We start from the raw sequence: 23181 nt of genomic DNA on the forward strand, positions 1-23181 counted from the left end.
CCCCTTCCCCACCAGCTGAGACAGTCAGAGGTGGAGAGCCCATTCTCATCTTTTTATTTGTAGGCTCCCCTCAGTCAGAGATGCAAGAGGTTGGGCTGCAGCCCTGTTTTGGACTGTTTCCAACCTTATTCTTGCTGCCAAGTCCAGAAACTACACAGGGACTGATAAATTGAGAAGAGACCTCTGTCGTAGCCCAGCAGCCTGGGCTAACCTTTGAGGATGTCTTTTGCCTTGCACAGAGAGTGGCTTCTTACAGATCAGAAGGTGATCCACACAGGGGCAAAATCTTCCAGAAATTGTCTCGCTTCCCCTGCCCCATGCCAGCTGCAGGCAAGGGCAAGGGCAAGTTGTCTGAATCACTGCTGTGTTGCTCTGCAAACCAGCAGGAGCTGGATGCCGTTTCCTCATGGAAAACAACATCACAGGACTAGTCTCCAACAGCAGATTGCAGGAAGGGACACTGCACACGCACTTCCGAAGGAATGTTTTACTTGGCAGGCACTGACCCCAAGCACTCACATGGCCCTGCCACCACTCACACCTCCTCCTCATCAGGCCAGATGTTTCAGGGTTCCTTTCAAAGCAATGCTGTTTGTGCTAGAATTGCAAAAATACACTTTCTGGGGTGTTTCTCTCACACAACAACATACCAGCTGTCAGGACAGTTGTTCATGGGCAGCCTAGCATGACTCTGGAGTAGTGAGTGTGGTGTGTCTCACTCTACCTTGGAAGGAGAAAGCTTGCATGGGCCTCACCCCCACCATACCATGCACAAGCTGCAGTCTTGCAGGCTCACTGAATAGCTGGCATAGCTGAATAGGTCTATGAAGAAAGGCTGGAGGAACTCCTAGACCAGGTTTGGGGTGTTGGGAAGATAGTAATATACCCAGTTCCTCATGTGAAGCTGTTTTAGGACATGGGAGAGAAGGGACAGGGTCAAAAACCTCCAACTGGGGGCAGGGGCGCCCTTTTGCCCATGTTGTTTTCCTCCCTGGGCTCTGGGCTTCTCCCAGGAAGACATCAAAGGACCTCTCCAACAAGTGCTCCAGGTGGTTTCCCAGGACGAGGGTGGCCCATGGAGCTCAGAGCTCTGTAGCATGCCATGCAAGTCTACTCCTGCATTCAGGTAAGGAACAGCAAACAGCAAACCAGCTACTTACTCGGCAACCACAGCTGCCACTTGACTGCTTCTCTTAAATCCTTACTCTGCTTTCTAAACAGGCATTTGAAGCAGCTCAGGTCTCCTGATACATTGACCATTGATTAAGCTAGAAAGATGTATCATGCAAGCATTGTAAGCACAATGTTTCTTGCACAGCTGAGACTGATCAGCTCCTCTCCTTGCCTGGGCTCCCACAGAGCTGCACTGGGCAGTAAGTTTTGCTGTTGAACTCTGCCAATTCTTACAGAGTTGTAAGTACTTAACAGCAGCTGAACTACTGCCCTGTCCAAACAGTCTCTCTGGGGCATAGTTTTCCAAGTAATGAATCTACTGTGGGCATCCCTGTAGGAATGTATTGAATTTTGTCTTGGGCTGTGTGTTTCTGGAGGAAGCCAAGTCTGGAAAATGATGACGTGCATTGTATCGGTGTCTCCAGACACTACTGCTGTGCTTTGTCTTTGTTACAGTAATACTTGGTTGGAAAACCAAATACTTCGGTTGAAAACCCCAGCTGCTTACAGGGGTTTATTTATGCTTAGGCTCTGGACACAGCAGCAGGCTTGGCTTTAAGGATACAGCAGTTAGGAAAGCCACCGCAACCCCCAGGTCCTGTCCAGGTCAGACCAGTCATTTCCCAGCCTATGCTGATGCGAGTAGCTGTTCTGCTTTATGTGCAGAACTTTGCACTTCTTTTTGACAAACTGCACAAGATTTCTTTTGGCCCATACCTCAAGTTTATTAAAGTCCCTTTTAATTAGATGTCTTACTTTGGCTACCCTTCCTGACTTAGTATCATCCACACACGCTAAAGATACATTCTCTCTTATCATCCAGGTCATTCCAGAAAACATCAGATAATATCAAGTATTTAGCCCTGGGGCAATCTTTTCTTTACTGGTTGCCTGCAGACACTAAGTTGTTAACTACAGCCTTTTGACCCTGTGCTACAAACAATTTTCAAGTGTCTAACAGCCTGCTGATCCTGCCCGTACTCCCTCAGATCCCAAATGAGAATGCTATGGGAGATGGTTGCAAAAATATTACTAAATGCCAAGTGTATTGCATCTAGCACTCCTCCTTTGTCCACACAGATACTCTCTAATCCATAGTTCTGTGATAATTACCAGTATGTAGACATCAGCAATTTTTGTTGCCCTCCACCCGTCATCAAGAGTCAACCGAACCCATTTTATTTCTGATGGTTGCTCAGTCTCCCTGATTCTTGGGGACCCCACTGTCTTCCCAAGTAACATTTTCTACTCCATATTAGAAATTATTTCCTTACTGCTAACTTGCTGCAGCGAAGAACATCAGTTCCTGTATTTTCTACAATGTATACTGAGGAAAGATTACTTCCTTCCTCTTCATGTTTCAAGTGTTTGAGAAGAAACTTCAGTTTTTCAGCCTTCTCTTTGAGTCAGGAAACTCCAACAGTATGTGCCTTTCCATTACGGAATAGTTCCTAGACCTCTCTGATAATTATTGTTGCTTTCTTCTGTGTATTCTCTTATTGTTCACTTCTCATTATCTGAAGTTCAGTGCTAAAAACTAGGCCTAAAGCTCCAAGTGAGACTATACGATTCCTGACTACAGAGGAAGATCTTCTTCATCTGTCTTGTAGATGTTGTCATGTTCCTTTTCTAATACCTAGTAACGTACTGTTGTTGATTCATTCTCAACTTATAACTATAACTTGAATATCCAGATCTACTCAGGTGCTAGTCGACTGCTACTGTCCAATATTTATAAAACTGATACATTTCTTTCCAGGTGAAGTATCTTACACATTTTTGAAGACAGTGTCTTCAATTTATCAGGCATTTTTCAATACATAAACTGTCCTCCATCATTCTAGCATTTCTTTGCTTGTTGGTACCCATGGCACTTCTATACATGCCTTGTAGACTGTAATTCAGATCATAAATAAAATTATACCAGGCCTAGAACTGATCGTTGCAGAACTCTGTTTGACACAGCATTTTAATTTCATAGTTGACAATCATAAACATTTAAATACAACTTTCTACCCGGGGTGGGGTGGGGGGAGATTCATGCTAGACCAAGTTTCCCTGATTATTAGTTTCACTTCTAATATTTTTCTGAAATGAAATAAAATGAAACAGAGAGAAAATCTGCAGCGTATCAGCCAGCTCTAGGGAAACATTGCATCCTCTACTGACGGCTCTTTCTAAAGTTAATTTTGGAGCAAGCTAGTTAAACATGGTTTTAATTTCTTCCCTTATGTCTTACAAACCGATGTCTGTTTTGAGTACCATAAATTCTTGGTTTTATTCATATCTTCTTTGAATTTGGCTGAGCTGGTAATTAGTACAACTCTATATCAATGAGGTATTCCTTCCCCAGGGTGTGCTGAGTCTGTAAACTTGAGCAATGCATAAATCCGTAACCCAGAATGCCTTATTATGTGCTTAGTTCTTGCCCGTATTCTTCAGATACCTTAAAAATAACAGAGTGGCTGCACAGGCTGGGTGCATAGCTGGGTCTACGGCATATTATCACAGGTAAGCTTTCAGCATCCTATTTCCCTTCACTCAGCATGAAGGGCTAGAACTATCTCTGATAGCTTAGGAAACGGCATCTAATAACACGTACATCCTGAGTGCCACTGAAGGAGTAGGATGCAGATTTTCTGTATCGATGGCCTAGTTTCAGTTTCCATCTCTGACTGAATCAGTATTTGCAATCTGGCTCACAAAAAAAGAATTGTCATTTGACTGTGTTGTGCACCTGGGAGAATAGACAGCATGTAACATAGGTTCAGATACCACATTTCAATTTTTTCCAGGCATTCAGTGAGAGTTACAGGTAGGGTTACGATTCCACACTTTTGCACGTAGGTTCCTATATTTCTTCGTCTTTCTGCATTTACCTGCTTCCTCTTTTTCTTCAACTGAAAACAATACAAAGTTAATTCGTCTACATAACAAAGTAGAACAGACTCCTGCTTCTAACTGAGATTCCTATGCGTAGCAATACTACTAATAATAATGATAATTCTCAGTCCCAGGGATCGGTGGAGAGAAGTAAAATTTGGTTACAAGAGGATCTCTGATCCAAAGGCTTTCAGAAGCTGGAAGGAATATTTTGGTGCTTTAGGCAGTCATTTTCTGGACAGACAGGAGATTTTGAGGCTGATACATTAAAATGCACAGCCCTTCTTTTTTGCTGGTTAGCAAATATTTAGCACTTATGGCAGGCAGGAGAGTCACTTCTCCCCACCTTTTGATCACCCCAGAATGTAGGGATTTTTTTTTAAGTGGCAGTTTTGCTGAGACTCCAACTAGCCTTAACAAGTCCTGCAGTCATGGACAACATGATCACTGAGCCAAATCAGGGTAGCTCAAAGTGGTCTTGACAAGCCTTGAAACTAAGGACTGTGTGAGAGGTAACAATGTTTTTTGAAGCTAGCTTTATTTAACTACCAAAATTTAAAAAGTGGTGGGAGTGACATTCAGGGTTAATCTGTACATAAGTTTCACAAATTAACATGGAGAAGTATTATTTGCAAAATAGTACTGAGGGAAATGATTGTTTCCCTCCATTCAGCACTGATGAGACCCATCTGGAGTGCTGTGTCCAGGCCTGGGCTCCCCAGTGCAACAGAGACATGGCCACAACTGGAGTGAGACCAGCGAAGGGCCACAAAGATGATTAAGGGACTGGAGCGTCTCTCATGTGAGGAGACACTGAAAGAGATGAGACTGTTCAGCCGAAAGAAGAGAAGGCTCAGAGGAGTCTTATCCATGTGTTCAGATACCTGATGGGGGCAGTAAAGGAGACAGAACCAGAGCCTTCTCAGTACTGCCAGAACAGGAGGCAATGGGCACAAACTGAAACGCAGGAAATTCCACTTACACATAAGAAGATTTTTTGGAACAGGCTGCCCAGAAAGGTTGTGGTGTGTGTCTGCTCTAGCTGACCCTTCTTTGAGCACGGGGGTAGGACCTATTGCATTAGGTGTTAGATTAGAAGGCAAGATACTTTTTTTTAGGAGATGTGATTCCCTAACACTGAAATATCTGTCAGTATGTTTTTGTTAGCTTAGGTGAAGCATATGTCTAAAAGGATACAGGCTTCTTTACTACTGACAGCCTTTGACATCTTAACTCTTCCCTACTATATAAACTTTGCAATTGCTGAGTCAGTATTGTCACTATAGTTGCAGCATGCCAGACACTTGACTACTGTCTTTTGATCTTGGTACGTTTTTTTTGTTATTAATATTGAGAGTGATTACCTGAATGACTGCAAAATCATTCTTTGTCAAGAAGATAGCATGCTTCAATTAAAAATTCATAATTTCTCTGGGTCTTCACCATGCTAACAATAGTAATTGTAACTAAATGAGTGTAGGCTTTCAACTAAATTTGGCTAATCAGCTTATCTGGATTGTTCTCCTCCTGCAGTCTGAATGTCTAATTTGCCTCTATTTGTCTAATGTCTAATCTGTTTCTCCTCCATGTGGAGCTTCTGTCTTAATAAGAAAAAAGTCAAGTGTTTTCTCTGCTATACAGTTTCAGGAATGACTTCTTATGTTATATGTGAACCATTTTTGTTTTGAAGATCCTTGCATTGGAAAATACACTGGCATTGTTGTGTGGCGAGACATGTTGCTCGGCAGGAAGAAAATTTCTCTATCAGGTTGAAAAACTGTTCCTACAGTTTTTCAGCAAATCTACCACTGATTTGCTAAATTATGTGGTGGGATGCTTGCTTTGTTTTGTCTTTTTTTCTTATCTGTAAAACACCCAGGGCAATATCAATGCGATTTTTAAGGTAGATAGTGATTGGTCTCTCTAAAAACTGAGAATTGTTATTTTGGTCCAGTGTTGCGTTTAACAGCTATTTCCAGCAACGCAAACCTGAAAATTGTTCAAAGCTTCTGACAAGTTTATTTTATCCAATTAACTAGAAAATGTCATTGCTGGGGCCAGGGGGGAAATAATCCTAGAAAAGCCTCCACTTTTCACACCACCTCATGTGTCTAAAGCCCCTCTCTTTAAAAAAAGATCGCCTTTTGCAGAAATGGTTGGTAAGACCAAGAAAATTTTCCCTGCTCAGAATTAGGCCAGGAATAATTCTCTGTGCACAACAGAGCCAGTGTGATGGTTGAGGAATAGATACAATCAAGGATGCTGACACATAATGCCGGAGGCCAGCTGCCAAGTATTCCAGTGTCTCAGACTACTAGGGAAAAGCAAAGAACTTCAGAACTACAACTCAAAACAGGGAGCAGGGAACTGTTTAAAAGACATGCAGATTTACAGGGATACATCCAGAACTAAAAGTGTGAGAAGTCCTAAATTCTGCTCCTTGAAATCCTCAGATAACGACCTCCATCTGCTTTCCTTACAAAAACAGACACGACCTTGTCCCTTTAAAACTTGTGACAGAGTAGGGTCAGCAATCCCTATGTGCTGTGGATGGGAGTTCAAGTGACTGCTGCTACTTAGGGAGCAAGATCTGAGAGCTCTTCTCCCATCTCTTTCTACCTCCTGTCTTTATCTCTAACCTGCAGCCTTTTTATGGGGGAAGGGAAGGAAATCTCTCCTCTCCTGGTGGACTGAGAACAGGTCTACAAAGAGCAAGCTTGAAGCCCAAATGTGTGGATGTAAGGGATGCAGCTGGTGAAGAGGACCCACCCCTGGGGCTACAGCTGCACTCGTGCACCAGGGTTACTGTCCACTTCCAGTTGCTCCCAGCTTCCTGACCAGTTTCAAGTGTAATAAACCAGAGCCGTAGAGCTCTAACACTAAATCGTCAAAGCTACAGACATTAAGGCACATTAAGCTTCTTTCGGTCCTTATTCCCAGAAGAATGTGCATTACATTAAACAGACCCGGATACATGACAACCCTTCCCGGCTGTCTTTTGTATCACATACAGTCTGATTCTGCTTTATGCCCATCTCCATTCGCCTAACCTGGGAAATAAGCATGATGCCCTCATCTTGCCACAAGCAGCCACCTTTTTGCCTCTCAGAAACATATTCCTACTGTTCATGTGGGTTACCAGCCTGAGTTTTCAAACTCTTCGGCGACTGTGGATTTGGTCTAGTTGCTTATGTGGGAACGACGTCACGTTCACGAGAAGCGTGGTGGATTCACAGCCCACTTTAGTATGCCCTTCAGTCTGTTTTTTACTCTGGGGTACTGAAAAGTCTAATTTTTCCCTTTCTCTGCTTTTCCCTTCCTCTCCTTCTCTCCTTCAAAGTATTTATTAGCTGGCCTACATGCAGACACAACAAAAAAATAGAACTAAAAGAGAATATGAAAAAGTGACAGTTCAGTGTTTTCACTTTTGTTATTCTAATGTATCTCATTTATCCTTGCCATTTTAATCTATCTCATCTCAACTAAAACTACTTACTATTAAGTATAACTTAATTGTGTCTTCAAGATTTAATGTATGAAAATAAATACCGGGGCCTTTTGCAACATACTACTTGTCTTCTAGAACCTCGAATTCATCCGTGCTAGAAGAGATGCTCCTTTGCTGAAATAGCCCACTGACGTTTTGCATGGCAAATTTTTACAAAGTACAATGGCACAAAATATTAGGTTTGGGCTTAATTTGTTCTTTTCAACCAAGGAAAAAAATTCTGTCTGCTTTTTCATTAGAAGCCAATCAAGGATTTTGTCTGCTGATTTAATGAAAAATTATCCCAAACAATTCACAGCAGTCCTTAAAAAAATTAATTTCTGTTCTCATTTTGTGAGACTTAATCATTAAGTAGGATCATAATAATTAAAGATTATTCTGATTTATGAGGATTGCCTGAAAATTATTTCAACATTCGTAGGATTTGGATGAAAACCTAAATTGGTGACTGTTTTCCTTTTCCTTTAAAGAAGAGAATGGCAGGTTTTATGAAACCTATGAAGAAAAAGAAAAAAAACCCAACAATCTGTGTCCAAATATTTATAGCTAATATTGAGGCTGAAGCATTCTCTTCACACAGGCCAGATTTCCACGTTATTTAATTTATTTGGGGAGAACTGAGGCTTCAGCTGACTCCATTAATTTTTAAGTAGCACACAATACATATTAGTGTATCTATAGCTGTTTGACATTTTCCCCCTACAAATCTGCTTCTGACTTCTGTAAGTCTTAAAGAATAATAGTATACTCTACTGTAACTGAGAAAGAGTTAAAACAGCAGTTTTCCCGGAATTTATATGCATTAACTAGACATTGACAGCTTCATTTTATAAACAGAGACTATTTATAAAAATATCAAAATCTTGTTATTCACTTACAGAACACCACAAAAAATACAGAGCCCTGGCAAGTTCCAGACACTTTTCAACAGTGTATATATTCCTCTGAAGGTCTCTTATTTTCCTAAAACACGAAATTCTGTAGAAATACTGTATCCTTAATAGTTAAAGATATGGTTAAGGGAGCCGAATCTTTATCCATATTCAAAGCTCAGCCGTGAAATTGTGTTACTTCCTTCTCTTTGAAATCAATTTACGACAAAAATATTGACGCTGCCCCTTCGGTTTCTATCCTAATCTGGAGAAAACCCCCTAAAGAATAAGCCTGCATTACGAGGGAGACTTTTCATCTACGGGTTTTATTTTAATTTAGAAGGAAAAACAAAAGTTTGCCGTTCCCGGGGTCTCTCTGGCTTCACAACGCGTGGTTAAACACATCTTTTCTCTCTCATCTGGGGTCTCAACAGCAAGAAACTCCCCCGAATGAAAGTCCACCGTCTTCTCTTCACTCCCCGAAGAAACTGGGGTGATTTCGTGGCACGTATTTTACGAAAAATATGAATTTATAACTCCGAAGAAACACAGACTCGGAGGACGAAAAGCTCTTCCTGGCTAACAGTTAGGCGGGCTCTGCAAAGCACCAATCACAGATCACCGCTTCGCTATAAATTCAGGCATCGGGGTTACTGTAGCCCAATTACTTTCTTTTGATTAGGAAGAAGTCTCTGCAGCGATGTCGGAGACCGCTCCCGCCGCCGCTCCCGCTGTCGCGGCCCCCGCCGCCAAGGCCGCCGCCAAGAAGCCGAAGAAGGCGGCGGGCGGCTCCAAAGCCCGCAAGCCCGCCGGCCCCAGCGTCACCGAGCTGATCACCAAGGCTGTGTCCGCCTCCAAGGAGCGCAAGGGGCTCTCCCTCGCCGCGCTGAAAAAAGCGCTGGCCGCCGGCGGCTATGATGTGGAGAAGAACAACAGCCGCATCAAGCTGGGGCTCAAGAGCCTGGTCAGCAAGGGCACCCTGGTGCAGACCAAGGGCACCGGCGCCTCCGGGTCGTTCCGCCTCAGCAAGAAACCTGGAGAAGTGAAGGAAAAAGCCCCCAAGAAGCGGGCGGCCGCAGCCAAGCCGAAGAAGCCGGCGGCCAAGAAGCCTGCCAGCGCCGCGAAGAAGCCCAAGAAGGCGGCGGCGGTGAAGAAGAGCCCCAAGAAAGCCAAGAAGCCGGCGGCCACCGCGACCAAGAAAGCGGCCAAGAGCCCCAAGAAGGCGACTAAGGCTGCCAAGCCCAAAAAGGCAGCGGCAGCAGCAAAGAGCCCGGCCAAGGCGAAGGCGGTGAAGCCCAAAGCTGCCAAGCCCAAGGCGGCCAAGCCCAAAGCGGCCAAGGCGAAGAAGGCGGCGCCCAAGAAGTGAAGTGTTGAAGTGGAAATACTTAAACCCAACGGCTCTTTTAAGAGCCACCCACTATTGTCCCAAAAAGGGCTGATACACTCCGTCACCGAGCTCCGTGCCTACAGCAGAGCTAACCAGACGCCACTATCCGTGTGGGACGTTCGTCTGTGTAGTGGATGGGACACTAAACTTCCGCCGTGGTTACGCTAAAACTTGGAAAAATAAAGTTTACATTCCCTGAGAAAACGCTTTCTAAAGGCTGACTTTTTTTTAGCACCGTAAGAGCGTGTGTGTGTTAAAGGGACTGCTTAGGGCGGGTATCGCTCTGGGGTGCGGAGGTTTCTTCCGGTGCTTTAACCAGCGCGGTTCCTAACAGCCTGGGTGCGACTGCTACACCTCTTAGTGGCCCTAGCTGGGAACTGTCAGCACGGCTCCTCCGCTTCCTTGGCAATGACCTTTCCGCTTGGCAGCGCTGTCGTGGGGCAGGTCTTAATTTTTGCGTGACTTCACCGACCTGCTTTTTGAGAAGGAGATTGCTGGGGCGGGAGGCGGGTAGAGCTACCAGCGGTCCTCTTTCGCACCCTGCCGGCCCGGTGGCGGTGCAGCCGGAGCAGCAGGAGCTCTGCCGGGCAGCTGTCCCGACCCGCTGCGGGCTGGGCGCTTTGGCTCGGGGCTCCCGCGCCCCGTAAGAGCGCAGAGGCAGAGGCAGAGCGGCGCGGAGCTCGCCGCAGCACCGGCGGGTCCGGGAGCTCAGCCTGTGGCCGGTTGTGATTGGCTGATGGGAGAAGTCGCAGCCGGTTATTGGGTGATTAGAAAATTTCGAAAAGCCCGCGCTGCTGCCGGGACACGGAGAGCTGCCCGCGCCGGCTCTGCGCTTGCCGGTGATCCCGGGTCCACGCGTCCCCGGACAGCTCGTCCTCCCAAAGCGTCTATCCCGTCTCAGAGGTGTCCTCGCTTCTCCTAGACTTCTTGTCCTTGTCTTCCGATCTGCAAGGCTGCTTCTTGCCTTCACATACAGAAAGGACAATTTTTGAGCTTAGACTATTCCGGGACAGCTATGCAAAAAAAGTGATCACGGTCTTTTCATTTTCCCCTCATCCTCATTTTTTGGCGGCGGGTGCATTAATGTAGCTATCGGAAGCTATGTGAACTTCTTATTTGTGAAGGAACGTGTAGCATAATCTACCGCATCTCACATTTCTGCTGCAAAAAGCTTAACAATACTGCTTACATTTAGTGGAAAAGTATTTGAATGCTAACATTTATAAAGGAATAGTTAACACGTTTGAATTTGCTTGAAGCTGTAAAATATTCATCAAGGATTTCAGAGACAGATCTTTAATGATTGCAAGCTCTGATAACTATGATTTAACAGATGTATCACAAATTTCTTAAGAACATTTTCACACCTAAAAACACCAAGACACTAATGCGTTAAAGCTCTTTCAGGGAGTATGTGGGTGGCTCTTAAAAGAGCCTTTGGGTTAAAACTGAGGATCCGAGATGCTCTACTTGGAGCTGGTGTACTTGGTGACGGCCTTGGTGCCCTCGGAGACGGCGTGCTTGGCCAGCTCGCCGGGCAGCAGCAGCCGCACGGCCGTCTGGATCTCCCGCGAGGTGATGGTGGAGCGCTTGTTGTAGTGCGCCAGGCGCGAGGCCTCGCCGGCGATGCGCTCGAAGATGTCGTTGACGAAGGAGTTCATGATGCCCATGGCCTTGGACGAGATGCCCGTGTCGGGGTGCACCTGCTTCAGCACCTTGTACACGTAGATCGAGTAGCTCTCCTTGCGGCTCTTCTTGCGCTTCTTGTCGCCCTTCTTCTGCGTCTTGGTCACCGCCTTCTTGGAGCCCTTCTTGGGCGCGGGGGCGGACTTAGCCGGCTCAGGCATTTTGACAGCACTTTTCCTCTTTTTCAGAACAAGACCAGCAGGTAAAATGGCCGCAGCGCCCTCTATTTATAGGACTGCTATGCAAATACCAGACCGCTAACTCGTACAATTCGATTGGACCTTCCCGCACGGGGGTGTATCTTTGTCTCTGATTGGTCATAATACGATCCGTCTCCTCATTGGTTGTATAAGCAATGACTGCTTCCAGCCAATCACCAAGCTCAAATCCCGCCCAGGGAAGGGATAAAATGAGAAGAGGTGTTGCGTCAGTATGATTTTCTCGGTCTTGTTTTGTAAGGGAAGGTTGTAGGTTTTTTCTCCTCCTAAGTATCTACAGTATGTCAGGCCGCGGGAAGCAGGGAGGCAAAGTCCGAGCTAAAGCCAAGTCACGTTCGTCGCGGGCCGGGCTGCAGTTCCCTGTCGGCCGCGTCCACCGACTTCTCCGGAAAGGTAACTATGCGGAGCGGGTGGGGGCTGGAGCGCCCGTCTACATGGCGGCCGTGCTGGAGTACCTGACGGCCGAGATCCTGGAGCTGGCGGGCAACGCAGCCCGCGACAACAAGAAGACGCGCATCATCCCCCGCCACCTGCAGCTGGCCATCCGCAACGACGAGGAGCTCAACAAGCTGCTGGGCAAGGTGACCATCGCGCAGGGCGGGGTGCTGCCCAACATCCAGGCCGTGCTGCTGCCCAAGAAGACTGAGAGCCATAAGGCTAAAAGCAAATAAGCTCAGCGAGCAAAGCTGCTCAGACTTTTTGCGACATAACATTATAACCCAAAGGCTCTTTTCAGAGCCACCCACACAGTCAGAAAAGAGTTGTGTTGCTTTCTGTACAAAAGTGCTTTGGTACTAAGCATTTCTTATATGCTGCTTTTGTTAGGGAGCTAAAATTATGTTCTGTGGCAATGTCTTAAAACTTTTGATTCCTGCCTGAGAGGAGTGATACGTTTGCTTTCTAACTGCTCATCCTTTTTAATGAAAGAATGCTAATTATATCTGTAGTGATTTATTGATTCTTCCGTGTTTTTCTTGTAGCAGGATTGGTAAAACACTTGTTCTTAGTGTTGAATCTGCTCAATTTTTATGGCTTTACAGGCTACTTATGGTGTGAAATACAGGGGGGTGGCTAAAAGATTGAAGTGGGAGTAGAAAAAGCTATGCAGCATGAAAATAAATAGGACACCATCCCAAACCCATATAACTATGTCTAAGAATGAAGAAAGGCTTCATTTGTAGGCCTTTGTTCTTTAAAAAATGTAAAGCTTCTCTGTGACTTAAGTTTATTTAGAAATAAAATGAGAAATGCTGTAGGGGAAATAGCTCATTTTGATCTAGATCATTAACTAGTCAGGCTTCCACTGTAAAGCAACAATGTAGCATCTTTCTTTTCAGAAGAAACTCCTTGCAGTGCTGGTATGTTCCTGTTTTAAGTGGAATTTTCAAACTTGCTACTCAAATTCCCTCACTGTGCATAGCTATTCCTCTTGTTACATCAGTTAACAGTGGGCAATATTACTTGAATTAATCTTCTACATTGTTGGCACAAGTTTCACCCAAGAGCACGATGTTAAAGCTCTTTAAATCCACTGTTACAAATCATGAGACTGTCTAGCTGATTCCTCTTGCTAGGATGTTCCCAGAAGCTGCACCTAATGGTCTGCAGCACACTGGATTGAGGCCACAGCTCCCACCTCTGCAGCACCTCTACCCTCCCCATCCCCTGGGGAGGAGGAGGAATGCTCTGGGCTTGGAGGAAGAAAAATACCACCTATAGCAAGATACTACCCCCTGCACCTCTCTTCCCCACCCCATCCCCAAGCTGTAGCAGAGGGGCTTTTTAGGTAGGACTGTGTCATGGTCTAAGTGGGACATGAGGGATCATTTGTGGAGAGAAACATAAAGAAAGAGAGCTGTCTGGCGCACCAGAATATCCTGATACGGTGACAGTTTCTGTGCCTAAGGGTTTTGTTTGCAAGTGGATACATTTAGAGCTGTAATGTTTTCATTATTGATTCTCATTATGGTGTTTTATTGGTCATTAGCTGCAGCTACATATCTCCTGGCACTTATACTTCTTTTCTCGAAGAACTGTGATGATATGAAAAACTCTGTTTTAACATGCACAAGTCTTCCATACTTAGGTTCCAGAACCTGCATATGTGTTTGTCAGAAGATCATACTTATAGAATGGCTTGGATTGGAAGACACCATCAAAGATCACCTAGTCCAACCGCCCTGCTGTGGGCAGGGACATCTTCCACTAGGTCAGGTTCCTCAAAGCCCCGTCCAGCCTGACTTTGAACACTTCCAGGGATGGGGCATCCACCACTTCTCTGGGCAACCTGGTCCAGTGTCCCACCGCCCTCGTTGCAAAAAATGTCTTCCTTATGTCCAGTCTAAGTCTACCCTCTTTTAGTCTAAAACCGTTGCCCCTTGTCCTGTCACTACAGGCCTTGGTAAAACGTCTCTCTCCATCCTTCTGTATTGAAAGGCTGCAATAAGGTCTCCCCAGAGCCTGCTTTTCCCCAGGCTGAACAACCCCAACTCTCTCAGCCTTTCTTCACGGGAGAGGTGTTCCAGCCCTCTGATCATTTTTGTGGCCCTCCTCTGGACCCGCTCTAACAGCTCCATGTCCTCCTTGTGTTGGGGACCCCAGAGCTGGATGCAGTACTCCAGGTGGGGTCTCACGAGAGCAGAGTAGAAGGGGAGAATCACCTCCCTTGACCTGCTGGCCATGCTGCTTTTTATGCAGCTCAGGATATGATGGGCTTTCTGGGTTGCAAGCGTGCACCTCTAGATCAAAGCACTGGAATTTCAGAGAAAGCCCATGGGGGTATCTGTACCCAGGAGCAGGATTTGTCTGTGAACAAACTCCTTTATGTGGAAATTGGAGTTGGTACCACAGGAGAGGGCCCTGCCATTCTCTGAGTGTGGAGGTAAGTTCAGCACATCTCTCCAAATTCTGACCAGAAAATCATTATTTTCTTCAGAATTTCATTCCAAACACCTCTTATTTCAGTCACTACTCTGCTCACCTCAGTCACTGGAGTTTTACCCTCTGTGATACTGAGGTCCACTTCTTAGCATTCCCTATTTTTGTTCTTGGCCACTAGTGGTTGTACCTGTTGTGAATCCTGTGCTGCCATCACACTGATGAAGCCTCAGATGTAAATGTCCTATAAATCAGATGGATTATATGCTAAGAGTGCTGGCAAATCTACTGGTATTAAAGACTCGTGGCTTTCAAGCAAATTCCACTGGATGAAGGAATGTAACAAGGCAAGTTTAAATAAATAAGCTTCCTCTCATTTGCATATACAACAAACAGTAGTAAAGAGGAAACTCATACCATATGGTGCCTCAGCTGTATCGCTGAGTTCCAATACACCTTCACATTCTAAAGAACTTGTGATGCAAAAAAACTCCAACCAAGCTCCCTCACATGTTATAGATCACAGTTATGTTTAGGGATAACTTGATGTTAGTCTATATATCAAAAGTCTTAGAATTGCATAGTTAAAAAGTAAGATGAAAGGCTTTTCTATCCCTTTTCACCTTTACTTTGTTTGCAATGTTAGGAATAATATATTCTATTAAAAAGATCTTATGTGACTAGTTTGCATATTATTATTATTATTACAGTTGTAGCAGATACAGATATGGATTTAAATTGCCATATAAGCTCTCAAGAATACTAAGAGCAACTTTGCAGTTGGATATAATACACTGATATGATGATTTTTTTACTAATTATGTACTTTCTTGTGCACTCATGGTGAGATGTTGCCTTACTGCAACAAACAAATGCAATTTCTTCATTACAGTTTAATGAGGAACTAGGGTGACTATCCTAATTGAAGCACACTTGAAAAGCTACAGTTTTTTTTTAGATGGAGCGGAGTTTTGCAAAGGTTTCCTTTCTCATTTAACTCCTAGTACTATGTGTCCAAACTCATGAGGAAAATGTAGTACCTATAATCTGGGGATTGGATCCTAAACTTTGATCCAAATAATAATTATTGTCCCTAATCAAAAGTAAAAGCAACTTCATTAGGGATTATACTCAACAGCAAAATTTTCTTTCCACTTTAATTATTTTTGTCTAAGAAAACCCTCTGGTCCGTGAGAGAACTGACTATGTCACTAACAGAAACACCTGGGAAACATGTCTGTGGCCACTTCTAGCAACCTACAGGCAAGGCAGCCTTCTAGAAAGCATGATATTAAATTATATCAAATGTGCTCCACACTTTGGGGAAAGGGGTTTGCAGCTAATTCATCTGTAAGCTACTGGTCTCAGCCTCTGCATCACCCGTTTCTACCATGACACTTTGCAAGATGATTTTCCAAGTCTTCCAGTGGTTATAGTGCTAGAGGGAAAAGTTATACTAGGATACTCACCCTGCACTTAGGAAGAGTTATGAAGAAATGATGATTTTGACACACTAAAAGATTTCATGTAATTCCTTTAGGCTTCCTTTAGTATTCAGAAGGTTGTTTATAACTACCTCAGGAAACATATCTAGACACAGATCTTCAGGTATAAAGAACAAAGCAGACCTTGTGGAGCAAAATGGTAATGTTAGGCACCAGCCTGGCAGGTCCACTAGTGGCAAACCTTCCAGTCAGTCTACAAACAGGTTTAGTTCATTCTGTTCAGTCAAAAAGCGAACATAGTCTAAATTAAAGTTAGTTTTGCCTGCTCCTGTCATATATAATTGAGTGGTAATTCCTTCACTTTAATTTGTTTAAAATAACAGTTTGAATGAAAACGGACTTCACAGTGATAATTATAGTAATAAAAAAGACTTGTACTTTTTTGGACACCTGTAACTCAATACATGAATATCTCAATCACATTCTCCCCTGAATTTAGGGAATATATTCTACCAAGAAATATCCTGGAGATATTGCCTAAATTCTGTAAATTATATTCAGGAATGAAATTACATAAACAACTGTACAAATTTAAAAGGACATCAATAATTTTTAAGAGGCAGACATGTTTAAAGTGCATAAAATACTAATAATATAACAACTGGCAAGTACCATAGCCATATCACTTCTATTCTGAGTGTGTAAATAACAGTTAAAATCTTAATACATTTAATTTAAAAATGTAGCCTCATAACTCTTTCAGTATTTATTAATCCACTTTACAAATACAATGCAACCTACATGTATGTAAGCTTTGTTAGCAAAAGTGTGTAAGGAGCATGTATTGCAGCATGTCTGCGAGGTTTATTAGCAAAAGTGTGAAATACACAGCAAAATCTCTGGATTCCTCATTTGAAGAAAAAATATTTGGTTATTGTTCATTTTTCAGATGTCATACAGACATCTGGTTGGTAATGTCTGCAATGTTTTCTTTCACTTGTTGGAGCCAGCTGCACGCTAGCAAGCACTTCTCTATTTCATAGGCCGGCAGCTGCCGGGAGGGAGCCCGGCGCCCTGCGGCCAGCGCTGCCCCTGGGACCGCGCTGCGGGGCTGGGTCTGGCTGAAGAGAATGCAGGACGGTCCCTTCAGCGCTCCCAAGCAGCCACTCCGAGTTTTCTTCACAGCAGCCTCAGGTCTAAGTGTTTCCCAGCAGAGCCCCTCACTGACCATTTTCCCTGCTGCTTAAGGCCTCTCTCCCTGCTGCCTCTCGCACCGACCGACAGGTCGCTCCGTGCAGACATGAAAGCGCTGAACGCTCGGGGCCGGCACCAGGGCTGCACGGAGCGGGGGCCAGCTTCTCGGCAGCGGAGTGTCCCGGTAGACAAAGAAAACGCGGAGCCGCCATGACCGAAGCGAACAAAGACAGCGCTACCCAGGAAACGTCCCTCCGAGGGCACCCCACGAGCGGAAGCAGGGACCAGCGGCTGGGCGGGGCGGTAGCGCCGAGAGCGGCCTCGGATTGGTCGGATTTTGCCGCAGACCCGCGGGCAGCGGGGAGGGCCGGGGCCGGGGCCGGGGCAGCCCGAAACGCGGGCCCGGGGCCGCCGCCCCCGGCTCCTGCCGCCGGCGGAGACCCAGAGCTGCCTCGGAACAGTCACCCGCGCAGGGACGGCAGGGACGGGGCGGACGGGACGGGACAGGAAAGAAGCAAAAAGACGCGCAGGCTGACGGCGGGCAGGGGCAGCGCGTAGGGCGGCCCGAGTGCGGGAAGCGCGGGGCAGGAGCCCAGCCCTGCTCGAGAGAGGCAGAGCCGGCGGACGCGTCCCGGGGGCCAGCGCCGGGGCCAGCGCCTCGGCCGCCGTCTCACGGGAAGCCCGTGCCGAGCCGCGCGGGGGCCGGGGGCGGCGGGCGGGGGAAAGGGCGGAGACTGCGGCCGAGCCCCCGCCTCCCCGCCGCCCGCCTCCCGCCGCAGTCCTCAACCAGGTCGGGTCCCGGGGAATATACCGCGGCTCCGCGGCGCTGGCGGCGTGCAGTGCGAGGCTGCGAGTAGGGCAACCATGTCTGGCAGAGGCAAGGGCGGGAAGGGGCTCGGCAAGGGAGGCGCCAAGCGCCACCGCAAGGTGCTGCGCGACAACATCCAGGGCATCACCAAGCCGGCCATCCGCCGCCTGGCTCGGCGCGGCGGCGTGAAGCGCATCTCGGGGCTCATCTACGAGGAGACGCGCGGCGTGCTGAAGGTGTTCCTGGAGAACGTGATCCGCGACGCTGTCACCTACACCGAGCATGCTAAGAGGAAGACGGTGACGGCTATGGACGTGGTCTATGCTCTCAAGCGCCAGGGACGCACCCTCTACGGCTTCGGCGGTTAAACTCGAACTTCAAACTTCACACTGTCAGAACACCAAGGCTCTTTTCAGAGCCACCCACAAATTTCACTACGAGAGCTGTTTATTACTGAATTTTGAGGTTTAAATTTTTTAACACACCTGTAATGTTAAAACATTTTTGAGTGGTTACCGGTTTTAGAATTTAAAAGGTGCTACAAAGTATAACCATTCTCTAAACATCCTCAAAAAAACTTGAGTATTGTGAAATACCCAGTGTACTAAGATCAGACGTTTTAAATAATTTCATTAATGAGTGTAAACTCAGTGCAGGTTTTCTTATGTATTAAGATAACTTTTTTTGCTAGTGTAGGCAGCACCGCCATCACCGTAACTGCAAAGCACAATTGTGTAGATGCAGTGCCTAAGCTATGACGGTTACAGGACGGAAGTGCCTGTAATTACGTTAGTATTTTTTACTCCAATAGGAATGGAACGATTACAATCCTCTAATTTGCATAACGGCCTTATAAATAGGAGGGGCAGGCGCCATTTTGTATGTTGTTGAGGTACAGTGAAGATCTTGGAAAAAAACTTTTAAGGATGCCTGAGCCAGCGAAATCTGCTCCAGCACCAAAGAAAGGCTCAAAGAAAGCAGTGACCAAGACGCAGAAGAAGGGCGACAAGAAGCGCAAGAGAACAAGGAAGGAGAGCTACTCAATCTATGTGTATAAGGTGCTGAAACAGGTGCACCCTGACACGGGCATCTCATCCAAAGCCATGAGCATCATGAACTCCTTCGTCAACGACATCTTCGAGCGCATCGCCGGCGAGGCCTCGCGCCTGGCGCACTACAACAAGCGCTCCACCATCACCTCGCGGGAGATCCAGACGGCCGTGCGGCTGCTGCTGCCTGGCGAGCTGGCCAAGCACGCCGTCTCCGAGGGCACCAAGGCCGTCACCAAGTACACCAGCTCTAAGTAAAACGGTTTTAATCTATAACCCAAACGGCTCTTTTAAGAGCCCCCACGCTTTCCTAAAAAGAGCTGCAATTGCAAATAAAAACCAAGGTTTTTTTCACAGATTTATGAATCAAGTCTTTGCATACATAGTAATTAATGTACATTGCTTGAAGTATGAAACATTGCATGACTTTGACATATGAACTTTGCTTTTGCATATTTTTTTTTGCAGTAATAAACAGCTCTCGTAGTGAAATTTGTGGGTGGCTCTGAAAAGAGCCTTGGTGTTCTGACAGTGTGAAGTTTGAAGTTCGAGTTTAACCGCCGAAGCCGTAGAGGGTGCGTCCCTGGCGCTTGAGAGCATAGACCACGTCCATAGCCGTCACCGTCTTCCTCTTAGCATGCTCGGTGTAGGTGACAGCGTCGCGGATCACGTTCTCCAGGAACACCTTCAGCACGCCGCGCGTCTCCTCGTAGATGAGCCCCGAGATGCGCTTCACGCCGCCGCGCCGAGCCAGGCGGCGGATGGCCGGCTTGGTGATGCCCTGGATGTTGTCGCGCAGCACCTTGCGGTGGCGCTTGGCGCCTCCCTTGCCGAGCCCCTTCCCGCCCTTGCCTCTGCCAGACATGGTTGCCCTACTCGCAGCCTCGCACTGCACGCCGCCAGCGCCGCGGAGCCGCGGTATATTCCCCGGGACCCGACCTGGTTGAGGACTGCGGCGGGAGGCGGGCGGCGGGGAGGCGGGGGCTCGGCCGCAGTCTCCGCCCTTTCCCCCGCCCGCCGCCCCCGGCCCCCGCGCGGCTCGGCACGGGCTTCCCGTGAGACGGCGGCCGAGGCGCTGGCCCCGGCGCTGGCCCCCGGGACGCGTCCGCCGGCTCTGCCTCTCTCGAGCAGGGCTGGGCTCCTGCCCCGCGCTTCCCGCACTCGGGCCGCCCTACGCGCTGCCCCTGCCCGCCGTCAGCCTGCGCGTCTTTTTGCTTCTTTCCTGTCCCGTCCCGTCCGCCCCGTCCCTGCCGTCCCTGCGCGGGTGACTGTTCCGAGGCAGCTCTGGGTCTCCGCCGGCGGCAGGAGCCGGGGGCGGCGGCCCCGGGCCCGCGTTTCGGGCTGCCCCGGCCCCGGCCCCGGCCCCGGCCCCGGCCCCGGCCCTCCCCGCTGCCCGCGGGTCTGCGGCAAAATCCGACCAATCCGAGGCCGCGCTCGGCGCTACCGCCCCGCCCGCTCGCCCCACCCGGCTCCAGTCAGGCTTTGGACGCTTCCTGTGTTGCTTTTTAATTTTTTATTTATTAGTATTTGCCTGCATATTGGCCTTCCTCAGCTATAGTTACATAATCTCTCCAGCCTCGTCCTCTTCGACCTACAGCTTCTGTCTGTTACTAAGTCCTTCTACGTATTCCTTAAAAGAGGAAGGGAAGGAAACACTCAAGCTGTGTGATAAGAGGAGGGTGTTTTTCCTTTTTAAAATGTAATGTAGTATTTCCTTCGTGTGCATTAAAACTTGATCAGTTGTTTTTTTTTTTTCTCATGGCACATGCACACACACACTCAAACACATACATACATCTGCCATACCTTTACCTATCAAGCATATTTTTGACCATTGCGAGAAAAACTGAGAGCCTAACGTAATCTTCTAAGAGAACAGACTGTAAGGGAGCAGCACAAGTCGCAACGTCATGTTCTGGGAGTGCTTCCTACTGGGGAAGCAAGAGACCCGTTCTTGCTCAGCACCTTAAGAGAAATGAAAGACTATTTCAATAGTCTTACACTAATCCTCAGGTCTTCTCCTTGTTAAACATGTGCCAATTAGAATATAAATACTACATGTATTTTTAACGTTTCACAACAAAATACAGATCAGTATTCTATTATTACTAACTTTCCTGGCTTAAGGCAGACTTGCTCAAAGTAATAAACTTTACTCCCTGTAACAGATAATAATAAACTAATTTATACTGAGACTAAACACAATTTAAAAAGAAAAAAAAAGGTGTCCTGGGGTACTTGGTATTTTGCTTTGTTGGTTGTTTGGTTTTTTGTTTTGTTTTTTTTTTTTTAACAGCACAGATTTTTCACAAATTTCTAGTGATTACGGCAATAAGTAATTTTTTTTAAATTTAATAGAGAAATATTGAAATAAACAGAAATAAGTCTTCAAGAAGTGTGACAATTAGAATTTGCTGAAGAACTATTTGTTTTGGTGTGGTTTCTGTTTTAATTTGCATTTAGTCTTCATATTCTGAGAACTCATAGCATTATAAAAGATCTTCACTGGCATAATTTTATGTAACTTCTTTGTAAGACAGGAAAAAAATGTGTTTCTGTAGCAAACTCTCCCCCCCCATCTTTATTTATTAATCATAATGGCTCACACATTTTTAAGGTAAGAAATTTACCTAGTTCTTTCCCTTTACCATCCCTCCCTCATCCCGTAGGAAGTGTACTAGATACATGTGCAAAAAGGAAATTGCTATCCTTTTAGAAGATATATATTTTTATATATATATATATCTTTGTATATCTATTACTTTTTCCAAACACAGAAACATGAGGCAGCAGGGGTTTTTTCTTTAAATATCTGTTGTTATCTGTTATAATTTGCGGTTTAATAATTGAAATGGAACCAGTCCGATTATTTAAATCAATTTATTTGAGCAAGCAGCAGTCAGCAAAACAGCGCCGGGCGGCCGGGGAGTTTCCGCTCTACCAACGGCGCGCGCAAAAATGGAGAAGGGTTCCCTTGCTTATACAGTCTCTAGTTCCTGCTTCCGTGTCGGCTGCTATCGTTTGCGTTGTGTGTGCGCCTGCGCCGGCAGTTGCTAGGTGATCGTAATCTGCCTCCTGGGGGTTGCTGGGATGAAGGCCGAAGTCTTCCTCAGCTGCCCTCTAGGTGACCTAGGTCCCACTCATGTTCTTGTGGAATCGCCTTTCTTTAGCCGTTACTCAGTTGTTTATTCTACCGAATATTTGGCTGTCCCTACCCCCACATGTCTTTAGATAACTAAAGAATGTCTCAACACTTGCAAGCGGACCCCCACATGTCTTTAGATAACTAAAGAATGTCTTAACACTTGCAAGCGATTTCCTGAACAAAGTTAACCATTCCCAACTTATCTTCCCAACAATGTTTGTGGGTATACATCAGCGATTTAAAAAACTTTCCACATGTCCTATACAAGCAAGATTTGATTAACAAACAAACTCAGGGTTTTACTTATCACAATCCCCCCTTTTCCTTTTTATTATTTTGTTCATCAAATCTTTGAAGCTCCGCATAACTCAGGGCTAATGTCTCTTCCAAAACAGTTTCCGGATTCACAGGTTCATATTTAGTTCTTACCATCATTAGATGCGCTGCCTCTAGTCTACCTTTCACATTTCCAATTATCTTATTAAATATACATGGTCCAAAGGTTAGTCCTAAAATCAATAGTATTACTGGTCCTGCAATAGTGGATACTAGGGTGGTTAACCACGGAGAATGATTAAACCAGGATTCATACCAACTTTGTTGTGATTCCCTTCGTCTTTTTTCTAGGCCTTCCCTCAGTTTTGTCATAGTATCCCTAACTACTCCAGTGTGATCTGCATATACACAACACTCTTCTTGTAAGGCTGCACAAAGACCTCCTTGTTGTAAAAACATTAAGTCTAACCCTCATCTGTTTTGTAATACTACTTCTGACAATGACCTTACAGACTGTTCGAGAGCAGTCATGGCTTTCTCTATTCTCACTAAATCTTCATCTACTGCTATTCTAAGGGATTGAAATCCTTGATTTTGTTGTACTAGTGAGGCTATTCCGGTTCCAGCTCCTGCAGCTCCAGTGACCATAAGAATTGCCAC

General features: G+C 46.1%; 5 protein-coding genes across 5 annotated transcripts in view; 4 read left to right on the forward strand and 1 right to left on the reverse strand.

The window, feature by feature from the left end:
• Nucleotides 1–18489, forward strand: part of LOC127029726 (histone H3) — a 33444-nt gene extending 14955 nt beyond the window's left edge. The window contains exons 3-4 of the mRNA XM_050915513.1: nt 11300–11304; nt 18101–18489. Coding sequence (XP_050771470.1) covers nt 11300–11304; nt 18101–18419 — 324 coding nt within the window. The 3' untranslated portion in view covers nt 18420–18489. The remainder of the gene's footprint in view (nt 1–11299; nt 11305–18100) is intronic.
• LOC127029729 (histone H1.10) lies at nt 9137–10020 on the forward strand. The gene has a single exon (XM_050915517.1). The coding sequence runs from the start codon at nt 9137–9139 to the stop codon at nt 9800–9802; it is 666 nt and encodes a 221-aa protein (XP_050771474.1). The 3' UTR covers nt 9803–10020.
• LOC127029733 (histone H2A.J) lies at nt 11992–12685 on the forward strand. The gene has a single exon (XM_050915522.1). It carries the CDS (start codon nt 12009–12011, stop codon nt 12396–12398), a length of 390 nt encoding a protein of 129 aa, XP_050771479.1. The 5' UTR covers nt 11992–12008; the 3' UTR covers nt 12399–12685.
• LOC127029730 (histone H2B 7) lies at nt 17773–19407 on the forward strand. Its single transcript, XM_050915519.1, has 2 exons — nt 17773–17795; nt 18977–19407. The coding sequence occupies exon 2, from the start codon at nt 18978–18980 to the stop codon at nt 19356–19358; it is 381 nt and encodes a 126-aa protein (XP_050771476.1). The 5' UTR covers nt 17773–17795; nt 18977; the 3' UTR covers nt 19359–19407.
• A 41-nt stretch (nt 19408–19448) lies between these two features.
• LOC127029740 (histone H4) lies at nt 19449–19980 on the reverse strand. The gene has a single exon (XM_050915530.1). The coding sequence runs from the start codon at nt 19963–19965 to the stop codon at nt 19654–19656; it is 312 nt and encodes a 103-aa protein (XP_050771487.1). The 5' UTR covers nt 19966–19980; the 3' UTR covers nt 19449–19653.
• Between the last annotated feature and the right edge of the window lie 3201 nt (nt 19981–23181).

The sequence above is a fragment of the Gymnogyps californianus genome, chromosome 1 (assembly GCF_018139145.2).
Source record: "Gymnogyps californianus isolate 813 chromosome 1, ASM1813914v2, whole genome shotgun sequence".
Taxonomy (NCBI): domain Eukaryota; kingdom Metazoa; phylum Chordata; class Aves; order Accipitriformes; family Cathartidae; genus Gymnogyps; species Gymnogyps californianus.

Coding starts and splice junctions, on each gene's coding strand:
- LOC127029729 (XM_050915517.1), top strand. CDS start 9,137: ATGTCGGAGACCGCTCCCGCCGCCGCTCCCGCTGTCGCGGCCCCCGCC.
- LOC127029733 (XM_050915522.1), top strand. CDS start 12,009: ATGTCAGGCCGCGGGAAGCAGGGAGGCAAAGTCCGAGCTAAAGCCAAG.
- LOC127029730 (XM_050915519.1), top strand. CDS start 18,978: ATGCCTGAGCCAGCGAAATCTGCTCCAGCACCAAAGAAAGGCTCAAAG.
- LOC127029740 (XM_050915530.1), bottom strand. CDS start 19,965: ATGTCTGGCAGAGGCAAGGGCGGGAAGGGGCTCGGCAAGGGAGGCGCC.